The sequence below is a fragment of the Cladosporium halotolerans genome, assembly GCF_011745625.1.
Source record: "Cladosporium halotolerans strain TM138-S3 chromosome Unknown Sca18, whole genome shotgun sequence".
NCBI classification, from domain to species: domain Eukaryota; kingdom Fungi; phylum Ascomycota; class Dothideomycetes; order Cladosporiales; family Cladosporiaceae; genus Cladosporium; species Cladosporium halotolerans.
In genome coordinates this window covers 198,934-212,048 of record NW_027191469.1, presented here as the reverse complement: position 1 = coordinate 212,048, position 13,115 = coordinate 198,934, and the positions used below count along the sequence as shown (strand labels likewise).

At 54.3% G+C, this 13,115-nt stretch overlaps 2 protein-coding genes across 2 annotated transcripts; one reads left to right on the top strand and one right to left on the bottom strand.

Annotated features, from left to right (window-relative positions):
* Window positions 1–150: 150 nt before the first annotated feature.
* nth1 (Endonuclease III-like protein) lies at window positions 151–1,437 on the top strand (the record flags this gene model as incomplete). Its single annotated transcript, XM_069374609.1, has 1 exon — window positions 151–1,437. One exon carries the CDS (start codon window positions 151–153, stop codon window positions 1,435–1,437), a length of 1,287 nt encoding a protein of 428 aa, XP_069228669.1.
* A 4,840-nt stretch (window positions 1,438–6,277) lies between these two features.
* On the bottom strand, window positions 6,278–9,842 carry WHR41_06003 (uncharacterized protein). The gene is made up of 3 exons (XM_069374608.1): window positions 9,351–9,842; window positions 6,711–9,281; window positions 6,278–6,640 (listed from the first exon to the last, which is right to left on the bottom strand). Exons 1-3 carry the CDS (start codon window positions 9,741–9,743, stop codon window positions 6,569–6,571), a joined length of 3,036 nt encoding a protein of 1,011 aa, XP_069228668.1. The 5' UTR covers window positions 9,744–9,842; the 3' UTR covers window positions 6,278–6,568.
* Between the last annotated feature and the right edge of the window lie 3,273 nt (window positions 9,843–13,115).

Here is a 13,115-nt window from a genome sequence, read left to right as displayed (position 1 = left end):
GCCACCGCTCCACATCGTGGCGTCATGCCCCTGGAGATCGGCGAACTATAACCTGCAAGGTCCCGAGCGTGCAGTTCTTGCTTACGCCGGTTGCTTACCATTGATCCACTGTAGAGACCTGAACCATCCTACGTACAGCAGATAGTATCGATGAGGACCTCCAGGGTATCGCGCGAAACGGCGCGCCTGGTGGATGCGTTGACGCCTACAGCAAGTGGTGGAGGCTCATTACGCCGCTCACTCAGAGGACTACGGCATACAGACAGTTCTGCCGAGAATAGTACTCAAAGACCTTCAGATAGTGGCTCTGAGCTGTCTACACCCCCTTCAAGCCCCGACAGTACAGCATCCGATTTCGATGCCGGGGCCTCACTAGGCAAACGAAAACGCCGCGCAGCAGCAACGACATCCACCACAGAGAGCAAGACTACAACACCAAGACGAACTCCGCGCAAGGCGCCGAAGCTTGAAGAGCAGGATGAAGGCGAGAAGAAGTTCAAGAAAGGGCGCAGGCAGCCTGCCAAACACATCAAGGGTCCCAACGGCGAGCTCCAGAGCGAGCCGCCGGCCAACTGGGAGAAAATGTACAGCATCACGGCGGAGATGAGGAAGCGCGTGTTGGCGCCGGTGGACACGATGGGCTGCGAATCGCTGGCGGAAGAACAGCGATCGCCGCTAGATCGGCGGCTACAAACACTCATTGCGCTCATGCTGAGCAGCCAAACCAAAGACACCGTTACCGCCGTCGCGATGAAGAACCTGCAGGACAACCTGCCCGGCGGCTTCAACTTGGCGGCCTTGCTGACCGTCGAGCCAGAGCGGCTGAACGAGCTGATTGGGAAAGTGGGATTTCACAACAACAAAACCAAGTACATCAAGCAGGTGGCGCCGATCTTGCGGGATAAATTTGGGGGCGACATCCCGGATACCATCGAGGGGTTGACTTCACTGCCAGGCGTGGGGCCGAAGATGGCGTACCTGTGCATGTCCGCAGGCTGGGGCCGCGATGAAGGCATCGGAGTGGACGTACACGTTCACCGCATCACGAATCTTTGGGGCTGGCACAAGACTTCTACGCCGGAGCAGACGAGGATGGAATTGGAGTCTTGGCTGCCGAAAGAGAAGTGGCACGACATCAACCACTTGCTCGTTGGGTTTGGGCAGACTATCTGCTTGCCGGTTGGCAGGAAGTGCGGCGAATGTGACCTGTCTGGCACAGGCTTGTGCCCAAGTGCGGTGAAGTCAAGCCCGGTGAAGAAGAAGGTCAAGAAGATGGAGGTGGAGGTTGATAATGGAGAAGTCAAGAAGGAGGACATCAAGATTGAGAACGATGATGTCGGCATCAAGGTTGAGGCTGATATCGAGGGGGAGGGCAAAGTGGAGCTTCAGTCCATTGCTGGCGCCCCTTTGTCTGGAGAAGACTCTAAAACCTCTTGATGACCTCAATCACATTGCGAATGACGGGTCTAATTTCCTAAAAGCAAAGAACACAGCATTTGCTGCTCGTTACAGGTCCGCGCTTTATGCTCTCCCATGTCCTTGCACCGCGCTATCTCCCTAGGTGTGAAAATACGAGCCGCAAAATCTTGAGTAGAGGAGCCGCCGATTCGATGAACTCCCTACGACCACGCAACAAGTGTTAATCCAAGACTAAAGCCAAGGCATCTTCGATTGCATCCAACCTATGTAGCTGCCGAACATTATTCCGCATTGCTTCTGCTTGTTCTTCGCTCCCAACTGTGAGCATTAGGTCGGCCCTCAACCACAGCTCCTCTTGAACTCCACCCGTCCGGACAAACAACGGTCTCCGCCAGCCCGGTTCTAATGCGTGTCCAAAGGTTACTTCGGGCAAATGTCGTTGTCTCTGCTAGTGATCTTCACAGACCAGAAGATCGCGCCAAATCGAAGTCATCTCCCTCGCTCTTTTTCCTCCGGTGTTTCTTCAAGAAATTATCGATATCCAAGATAGCGTGCCAAATGCGCCGTTTCCCTGCGAGCAACCTACTTGTCCGCCAAATATCCAGCTCTTGACGGCAAACAGGCGAGGCATGACTCGGATGGTGTTTGACCCTTCGGAGGCCATTTGTAGTGCGAGTGAGGCCGGGGCCGGAGGACGGGGGATGCTCTTTTGACTGTGGCCACGGCAAAGGATTCGCCGGATGATTGGGATACGGGATAGGTGGTGTGAAGGCCAATCACCGTGGACATGTCGAAACGAAATTGGTGCCCGCCATGGCGGCGGTGATCATTGTGGCTATCCGTTGTCCGTTATGTGACGACTTTCTCGTGAATAATCATGCAAAAAGCCGAAGACGGGGGCTGCTGAGCTGCTGTTTGCTGTAGGCGAAGGATTGGCAGCACTGTATTCAGCGTAAGTTTGGGTGACGGTATAGGATTGAGGCTTGCAAATGCTCTGATGTATCCGGTGCGAAACCAGTCCGCGAAGAAGTACGGTCATCATTGATGAATGACGTCTTGCTCTGTGGATTGTGGCAAGTCGCTAAGTGAGTCGTTTGCTCGCAGACTCAGCACTCAGCACGCAAATGAGCGCATTTCGGATCAGTGTGTTTGCTCGTCAGCTTCTCTCCATCGCTAAGTGCTGGCGATACCATTGCTCTGCAGTACTTGCACAGATCCCATAGCTTTGGCTGATTTATCATGCTCGAGTGCTCCACGAGATGCAGGGTTGATTGTGAAGGTAACTCTGAATGCAGAAGATTGATACTATTATTTCCGCGCCTTGCTCCATCGCGTCCTATCAGAGCAATAGAATGTCAAGTTTTTGCGCAAGCAGTGTCCGTCGAAACGCAAACGCCCAGCCCGCCACAATCATCTTCGAGCCACCGGTTGCCCCGTTTGCCTCATTCCCACGGCCAAACAGATCGGTCCCACAAGTTCATATAGCCAGCATCGACATACTTCGCATAATCAGTGAGCAGGCAATCAGTACAACCGGCAAAAAAGAAAAAAGCCATCCTTCACCGATCCTCGTCTCCGAAACAACCGTCACCCACTTGTCCACCTCTACCCAACCGATCACCCCCTCTCCAAAGCCTTAGTCGAAAAATCCGGGATCTCTCTATCGATCGGGCCCAACCGTGGGAACCGGATGCGCGACCCTGGCGGCAACGGCGGCGGCGTCAGGTCCCTCCCGTAGCTCTTGCGCACGTATTTCGTGCCGAGCAACGCTTCGTCGGAGAAGTCGGCGACTTCATCGTCGATGGGCCCGCGGGAGTAGTGAGGAACAGGTTGCTGCTGTGATTGTGCTCTCGGAAAATGAGCTGAATGGTGGACACGAGCACCGTAAGGGTCTTGACAAGGCGCAGGTTGGTGATAGCGGGTTCGTGGATTACAGCGGTCGCGAGAGTCGTTGGCGATCATAGCTAGGAGTTCCTCGCGGGTGAGCTCTGGGGATATTGATCTGCGGTGGTAGGGGCGTTGAGCATATGGGTCTCGTGGTTGCTGGTAGTAGGCGCGATAGTCACGAGGATCTGCTGCGGGTCGGTAGTAATCGCGTTGCGGAGGAAGATATTGAGATGGGGGTGCTTGTGGAAGAGGTTGTTGATATCGGTCTTCGTACCGCGGCATCCCCGGTTGGCGTTGCGATTGATGAGGGGGCCCTTGCGGGCGGTGCTGCTGGATATTCGGGTATGGAAGACCGTTTGCAATGGCTACTTTGCTGCCGATACACTGTTCGCAAGGGCATTCGTGCTGTATGCCGACATCTTGATGTGGCGGTGGATTGCCAGCCATGATTGATCGATGGAGGCCGTCGGGAAGAAAGTGAAGAATGATGATAGTGTTGCAAGTGGTTGAGGGAGAAGCACTGTGCATTTTGTCGCTGAGCGTGACATCGCCAGGAACATTGAATGAACGAAAATACGACACAGTACGACACAGTTGCAAGGCATGAAGGACTGAGTTACGACTATATCGTATTGAACGACGCTCCTTTTATCCAAGATGCTTTATTCACTTATCAACGACCCTGTCTACTAGCATACTGATCAGGCCCGTATCCGCTCCCAGGGGCGCGCTCCTCCATGGAAAATTGAACAGTCTTTTTGCGAGGGTTGGTAGATCCAGAAGGTCGCATCGCGCTACGGAGAATCGGCTGTGGTTGACGAGTATGCGTGCCAGCCCGGGTAGCTGAAGTGAAGACTGGCTCGTTCATGCGGCTTTGGACATAGGCATAGGCAGGATAGTCTGCCTGCGACCTCTCGTATCTTGGGGCTTGTTGATATGCATATGCATCTTGGTATGAGCTCGCTTGTTGCCAGTATTGAATGTATTGGTCCGCGAATTGACCATCCCCAGGATATTGCGCGGCTTGTTGGTATTGCGCTGGATGATACTGCGGTTGTTGAAGTTGCGGTGGTTGATATGCTGCGTATTGGTACTGCGGCTGCTGGTATGCCGCGTGGCGGTACTGTTGATGCTGCGGCGGTTGATATTGCGGCAGTTGATAGAAGGCTTGCTGATATTGCGCCGGATGGAAGTAGCCTTGGTGATGCGCATGTTGATATTGCGCGTACGGACCATGCGCGTGTTGATATTGAGCTCCTTGGGGCTCAGATTGCTGGTACTGAGGCTGTTGATACTGGGCCTGCTGATACTGCCATTCGAACTGTTCTTGCTCCAGGTAAGGATTGTAGCCGTCCATGGTTGAAAGGCTCGCGAAGGGAACGAAGGCGTTTATTGATCGGTGATGGAGAGGATGAGGAAGGAGTCGGGGAGGCGAGGTGATGTTGTATAGGTGTGTGTCGAAAGGCGATGGTAGCAGCTCAAAGGGGGCGTGGAAGACGGCGATTCTCGCGGCTCTATAAAAAGGGCGTAGGACCATCATGTGAAAATCAAACTGGTCCCTAATAGAACCCACGTGAAAAGGCCTCATTGCTGTAAGTCCGTGACAATGTCACGAGCAAAGGCCTCTCGTGAACAATCACTCAGCATTGGCCATGGAGACGCGCTTCAATGATCGCTCCGTAGAGTGAACAATCGCCACGGACCCATGAGACCAGACATGTGACTCTTCTCTCCACAGAGAGGGGCTGAGGTGGCCGATACGATCCGGCAGGCTTCACTTCGATTCGTCAAACCAATGAAACAACATTGATGAGGTGAGGGTGTCGAAGATTGAACTCAGCATAATTGAAATCACCCTAAAAGCTTGACAACATCTCCCCAGAAGACAACCCGTTCGATTGTTATACGAGTCTCAGGTAGCACCCCAAATACAATTTCACAGCCCCAAATGCTTCACCCAATCCTCATACCCCTTCGTGCCCCTCAAAAATCCGCCCAAAGACTCCGGAAAGCCTTAGCGGTTTCCAGGGACGTCAGTAAAAGCTCCGCATTGCGGACATCTGCTTCTCGGATCGGGGCCAGGTCGGTGTGCTATCGATCGACAACGATTCGGAGGCGGCCCTCGATCGATTGGAGGTCTGCCATAGGCGTTCTGCGATCGCATTGGCGATCTTGCGCGTCCGCGAGAAGGCAAGACGGGAGGCGGGTCCTGGTTTGAAAAAGGATCTCTGACTTGTATCTGCGGATTTGTGCGGTTGTTGTTGTTTCTGTTACGCCGGCGGGCCTGCCGGTTGCCTCGCGATCGCTGGCCGCCGGGGCGGTCGGGCGATCTGGAAGCTCTGACTGGTGATCTACTAGTGGTATCACGCGGCGAGATCCCAGAAGCTGCACGGTGGTGGTCGTTGTAAAAGGATTGACCTGGAACTGTTATGGGGCGCGGGTGTGCGGGCCTAGAGAATCTTCCCTCGCGCCAGTTCAGTTGACCGAAACGCTCATTGATATCGTCAAGGTAGGACGGCTGTCTGTTCCGCCGAGAGTCGTAGCCTGACAGCGGCGAGGGTAATGCGAATGATGAATATGTGCGTGTCACGCGACGGCTTGAAAGAGGTGGAGAGTCGTCGTCGAATGCCAGCATATACGCCAGTGAAGGCTTTGGAGACCTAGGCCTGCCGTATCCGAACATTCTGCGTTCGTGTATTGATGTTGTTGGAAGTCGCCGATCTCAAACTTTGGTGATAGCAGGAAGAGAACTCATGGTTCTGTCGGAAGGACCTCTTATGTGGCAGGAAATGGAGTTTGGTGGCGGCAGTGACTGTAATAGAATGTGGCGTATGTCTTGCTACTGTGTTTCATCAGTCTTTCATTGCATCCAGGTGGGTTTCGGAAACTTACCAAACCATACATCATCCTGAATCCCATCAAACCCCTTCATGCACAGCCCCTTCCAAGCTACCAAGATGAGACACATGGATTCAAGAATAAAGCTGACATTACTCAAGGGTATTCCGAAGTCTAACGATCAACAAAGCCAGTCAGATAAACAAGCAAACCTGTCTGGTCGCAAAAGCCCATTTCCCTCCATCACATCGCGTAGCGTCACGTGTGAGCGCGCTGTACACCATCCAGGCCTGTGTTCCCCATCCCCGGCGGCGAACCGCAATCTCGTCTAATGAGTAAACGCCGGATATAGCATAGGCATGGCAAAAACAAGATCGTAGGATAGGTGGTTGAGTTCTGTACAATGGGAAATGATAGATTTGCCTCACTGGGGCGTGTTCAGCATGGCCTGCACGCTTGCGAGGCGTTGCTTTAGGGAGTCGTGGTCGGAAAGCGTCTGTTGATCGTTCGTCAGTTCGGGTTCATTCTCCACGGATCAAAGGCCGAAAGGGATCGACAGGCCTTACCTCAGCATGCATCATCTTCGCATTAACCAGCTCCCTCTCCATCTCGTCCATCTCCTCCTTCAGCGCGCGGTTCTCATTCTGCACCTCGATATTGCGCTGCATGATGCGGTCCATCTCGGCCTTGAGCTTCGCCTCGACCTCCTCGGGCTGCTTGTCAACCATCTTCTGCAGCTCGCCGACCTGAACCTTCAGACCCTCGTTGTCGTCCGCGAGCGTGTCGTTGTCCATCTTCAGCCGCACCATGTCTGACGCCATGTTGACGTGCTCGACGTCGTGCTGCTGCGCGCGCTCCTCGAGCGTGCGCACGTACGAGGTGAGGTGTGTGTGGCTGGAGCGCAGTGTTTCGAGTTCTTGCTCGTGCTCCTTGCTCAGGCGCTGGGATTCCTCCCATTCGGCCGTGTACTCTGCTAGAGTCTCGTCGGTGACGATGATGGCGGTGGCGTCTCGGACCATTTCGTCGGCGCGGTATAGCTCCTTGTCCGCACCGCCGGAGACGGAGCCGAAGAAGCCGGAGTCGAGCAGCGAGGAGGCGGAGGGAGATTTGTCGATGTAGACGTCGAAGATCTTTTCCTTCAGGAAGGTCGTGATCTGAGCCATGTCTTTCATCTCTAGCAGAGCGGTCTTGTTACGCTGCATGAGGACGATGCCGAACTTGAGAATGGCGGTCAGGCCTTCTGAAAAGAGGAGGTCGTATACGCGCAGGACAAGCTGAAGCGGGAATCGGTATGCGAAAAGTGTGAGGAACCACTGGGTGGCGTAGAGTTCCGGCCCAACGTGTCTTCTCTTCAAGTGAACATAAAGTGCAGGCTCTAGATCCTCAAGCAATCGCTCAAACTTGTATAAGTGAAGGTGAAGACCGGGCATCTCAGGTTCGAATAGTGAGCGCAAATTGTACTTGTGCATGAGTCGCACAAGTAAGGTGAAAGCTTCTTCCTCGCTCATGTTGAATAGCAGAGGCATGGCGACAAAGTTGATGCCTTGTGCGTAACCCACCGCTTCGTCGAAGAGGGCGTACGATTTGCACAGACCGAAAAGACCGTCTTGGAGGCCAGCAGATTGCGCATATTTGCTGAAGGATGTGCGCGCACCAAGGTCTCGTTTGATCGCTTTCTCCAGCTTGGCCAAGGTCGCTGAGTCACGTTTCTGCTTCTCAGCAAGGAGCTTAGTCTTGAGCTCGGAAGTTGCACCATCGACCGATTGTGGCGGCGAGGTGAGGTTCGACGTTGCTGGCGTTGTCGACACGTCTGAGTGTACGCTCGATCGAGAAGATGTTGCTGAACCCTTTTCCTTCTCTGGGATGCCCTGGCCAATGTAACTGGAATTGCCTCTCGAAAGCGGCGGTCTTTGCTCAGCATCGGTTCCTCTGGCCTTCAAAGTCTTGTACAGGGACTCAAGATCTTCACTCTTGCTGTCCGCGAGTACTTGCCAAACAACGCCACGGATGGCAGGAGGGATGCCGTTTGCAATGGCTTTCGCGATTTCACTTCCACACGTCCGCTGCACCGCAGAAGGGCCCTCGTAGACCAGAGACTGCCACAGGTCCCAGTTCACAGGGCTTGACTCCGCGGCAGGCCCAGCCGTCATACCAGACGCTGTTCCAGGAGGCAATTTCCGATCGACAGGTGGGGATTTATTAATAGATGAGGCTCTTCTCGTCCTGTTATCGGGGTACTCCTTGGTCGGACTAGTTGGAGCGTCGGCCGGCTTCGGTGTCCCTTCCGCATCGCCATCCTCGAAAACGTCCTGGTGATGTTCCTCTTGTGCTCTCAAAGTCGCAAAGCGATCTTTCAGACTTGGCTTCGCGAACGAGTCATCCTCAGGGCCATCGGCGATGGACGAGAGGTTACCGTTCACCGATGTCATGGAACTGCCAGTGCCTCTCCGCTCCCTGCCGTCGGCACCTGGTGCATTTGGCGATCGTCCCTTTCGTATGCTGCCCATCCTGCCAAACAGAGCGCCGAACCCGCTCGACGCCTTGCGCGCCAAGTTCTCCGGCTGGGGCGGGGGCGACATGTTGCCTGAAGAATTCTTGCGCGGAGAGGTTGGCGCTGATCCATTGACGTCCGGGAACATCTCTTTCACGGGCGAGCTCCTGCCTGAAGGTGTCTCACGGGCTGCTTGTGATTGTCCATTCGCACTTGGATTCACTGGAAACCGGGGAGATACACTGCGTTGCCTGCCGTGCAAGGTTCTGGGAGGCGCAGTCATGGAGTTGCGCTGTGATGGTCGTGGCTTGCTGGGAGAGGAGGGGTCTGAGGGGAATGCGCCTGGCGCCTCCTCCCCAGGGGTTGCCATGGGTGCTGTAGGTGTGGGCGGCTCTACCTCAAGAGGAGGGTTGTTTGAAGTCTGCAGGCTGTCTTTTTGCTGATCCTTGGCATGCTCTTCTGTTGTTGCTGTATTTTGCGGGACGTCGTTCTCTTTCTTTGTTCCATCGTCTGAGCTTCGCGGGGAGCTTGCGCCCTGTATTCCCAGACCCGTGGCCTCGGTATTTCCCTCAACATGACCGTTGGCATCGCTGGAATTGTTTGCTGCGGTTAATGCAGGCGTGTCGACGGCGTCTTCGAACGAATCCTATATTGGTTTCAATGTTAGCACTTGCGCTAGCGGAGTTGAGACGATCTCCGTTTGACTGCGACGTACCGACTTCTCTCCGGGAGTCTCGTCTTCGTCATCGTCTCGCAGCTTCATGACGTTGCTCATGTTGGCCATGCTGTCACTTATGGGCGATGCTTTGCTCTTTCTGTTGTCGCGGGTGCGGGCCCGGCTTTGGGAACGACTGGTTGGACGGACACTCTTCCGCCGGTCTGGGATGCCGGGTGCGTGGTTGCGCTGCTCAACAGGCGGAGGGGATAAAGTGATTGACGGTTCAGGCGAGCTCTGAGCGGACACGCTGCTGCTGTCGCTGAGTCCTGGCGACAAGGGCGAGGGCGAGGGCGAGGGCGAGGATAGGTGGAGGTGCTGGAGGGTCTTGCTTTCGGGATCTGGGGTTGTGGCTTGCTGTGCAGCTGCAGGGAGGCGGGCTGGCCTTGCCATGGCTGCTTCGAAGACCGGCTCACGCGAGCGAGACTTGAAGGTAGCAGTCTGGACGCACCCAGAGCGAAGTCAGAACGGTAGAGGGATACGACTTCAGCTGCTCGACTGCCGCAGTGGCGTGGACGGGACTCTACACGACTACTAGACACTCGCCTCAGACAGGCGCGTCGCCATTGCCTGACATCAGCCCTACTGCTTGTTGCTCGTGTCAACACCGCCCTGAGACAGAACCCACCAAGCCACACACGCCGACAGGGGTGTGCCGTTGGCCGCCGCACGCTTGAGACATGCTGGAAGTAAACACTTGACCTCAGAGGTTGGCTGTTTGTTGGCCTGTATTGTTATTCTCGCTGCCGATGTCATATCTGGACACACACACGAGCTGTATGATTCTGGCCTACTTCGAGGCCTGTCCATTCGTTTCGCATAGAGTACCTCCCGATCAAGCAATCTATCACGCTCCTCCGTGCGGGCACCTGCGCATGGGTACGTAAGCCCTGGCGCTGTTTAAATAGCCCAGGATCCACGCGCCGCAGCGGCGGAGCCGCGCAGGCGTCCCTCGTCTCACTGCCGGTCGCCGGCCCCACGAGTCGACCAAAGCAGTTTGTTGCCAACGGCCAAGCCAAACAACCCCAGCTTCGTCAACAGTGACCGTATTCGTTGGACTGTGATCAGTCTGCTTTTAATGGATTTCTTGTGGCTCGTATTGGGAAGTCGAGAGGCTTCTCGCGTGCTGCATGCGAACACACTTCGCCGAGCTCTGCGGAGTTCCCGTCGTAATTTCCTGTCAGCTCCACGGAGATCAGCATCCGCTGGCGTGTGATGGTGTGGTGGATAATACCACGTCTGATATCGGCTCCTGTCTTCGGACATCCCTTCATGCGACTCGCCGTCCGCGCATCATGTCGCTCTCACTGCTTGACGCAGTTTGGGCAAGCTGCTTTTGCTTCGCCATGTTGGTGAGCTGGAGCAACTGACTCGCATGTACCGTAGCTGTGTCCTTCGCTCACGCACGGCAGTACCTGGTGAATCGTAGCAACAAATCTTGATGAGAATCGAGGATTGCGCTTTGCAAACACAGTATGCTGCAAGACATCAGCGGTCACGCTGGTCGGTTGTGCTCCAGTAAATGCTGAGATCGCTACATAGCTATCTGTTCGACGTGGTCATGGAGCTTTCCAACAGTGACTGCAGCACAGCGGCCTGATTGTCATTGACGCCATGCCGTTAGCCAGTAGAAGAGTGACTTAATGAAGTGGTATATATTCCACCAATAACCTACACAATCCAATCAGAACACCCACAGCGCCCGGCATGCCACCGTCGAGAAACGACCCCGAAAAGCCTGCCAGGTTCTGACGAGCGTATACCTAGCCCTGAAAACAACCAGCCAGGAAGAGATACATGGCTCCCTGATTTTGTTCAAGCCACCAATATCAATCTCCGCAACCTGGGAGCAACCAATGCAACTTCGAACCCGACACCTATTCCATCGATGGTGCAGCTCGCGCTGTTGGTGGACCGGGACAGAGAATCATTCCGACAGCAGAAAATGGATATCAAATCTCCTCGAGGAAGAAGATCTTTAATATTCTCTTTAGTACTAGCATAACATCTGGAGTCTTCTCTCTTGTTATCGGGGGATTGTTCGCGCCGTCAAGCACTCAGAGGAATCTGCTGGATTTTCTGAAGCGCAGTCTAACACGCCTACTTGATCGCTTCGATAAGAACCTTAATACGGAGTACATGCCTTTCTATGCTGTGTTCTATCCTCAAGCGGACGTCCGAAAGCCCCCAATCAACACCGATAGTCATCAACCGGCAACGCTCACTTCATGGACTGATGACAGAACGCTCGCAACTCCTTAATTCAACCCTAGCGTGTCGGCCACAGTGAATACGAGAACGACTTCGAATGCTCAGATCAGTCATCTTCAATTCTTCAGTTGGATCAATACTGTCAAAGCTATGGTCATCGTGTTCTCTGATTGCAACGACATCCGTCGTCGGAAGATTGCCCCACCCTTTGACCTCCGATTCCCTCACCACCTGAAAGTGAATCATTCATCAGCTCGACCATGAACTTATTGACGACGTTGCGGCCCAGGGTAGAGATGATTGGGTTTCTTGCATGATCCTGCGGCATGCGGCCTACGGCATCACCCAGCAAACTGTTATGAGGACGTGGGTCGGCAAAAGATCACGGCGTTTGGACTTTACCAATGGAGTGTAGATAGTGTGCTCACAGCATCAGGAACAAGACGAATAATGGGACTTCATTTGATAATTCTCATCGAAACGATGCTGATCGCTCACTGCGCGCCTCAGATCACGTAGAAGCTTGCAACCATGGCAAACCTCCAGACAACGACCGTCCAATTCTCCCAAAGTTTGCTGCTCCAATCCTCCATAAGATCGCAGTATACTCTAGCGGTCACAAAGAGAGATTCACTCACCACATCAAAAGATACATCGCATCTTGTCTCACCACAAACACCTCTTCCCCCTTTCAAATACCTCCGATTCAACCCTAGACATCACCTCTCCAACAAGCCCAACAAACCTCAGCTCACCCAGAAACACACGGCATCAAAGCTCAAAAAAAGATCATGTCCTCCGATCTTCCCCCAGACCTCCACGCCACCCGCCTACACGACACTGACCCGCCAACCCGCCCCTCCATGCCCTCCCCCTCTCCCCCACCAGCATACTCCGACGCCCCAGTTCACAACCCCACAACCGCCACGAGAGGGCGTCCGATCGACGAGGTCGATTTGAGAGATGCTTGGAACGACGTCTGGATCGAGCCCTGGAGGATTTGGGCGCTGAGTGCGGCGACGGTGGTGCTTTTTGCGGTTGGGGCAGGGATTGGGTGGTATTTCTGGAGAGGAAAGTGATGGTGTTTGACGGGGAGGGCGAACGGCTGTACGAGAGGATTGAAGTGGGCGTGCTGTGGTGTTTGTGTGGATTGCTGGGCTATAGATTCTGATACCCACTATGTTGCGGCGTTTGATCTGGCGAGAATGGTAGGATTTGTTGGATTCTATGGATTGGCGGAGGTTGAGTTCGACTTGACAACGAAGAGTTATCCAGACCGATCAACAGCAAAGAGCATCGCGATACCCAGGAAGTACACGAGCGTCAAGGCGGGCAGGCCAGACACAGGAAGCACGCCATGGCAAGTTTGCCCAGCTGAAGTCCAAACTTGCACCTACCTGATCCTCAGCTGAGTACCAAGACTGCGAGCTTATATCGAACAATCCAGAACCGGATCGCCAGAATCCCGCGCTCGCCAAAGGCCTATTCAAGGAAAAACTAAGCATCGCGTCGACGATACCCGACGCAAACCAAAAAAACCACCTTAAATGACCA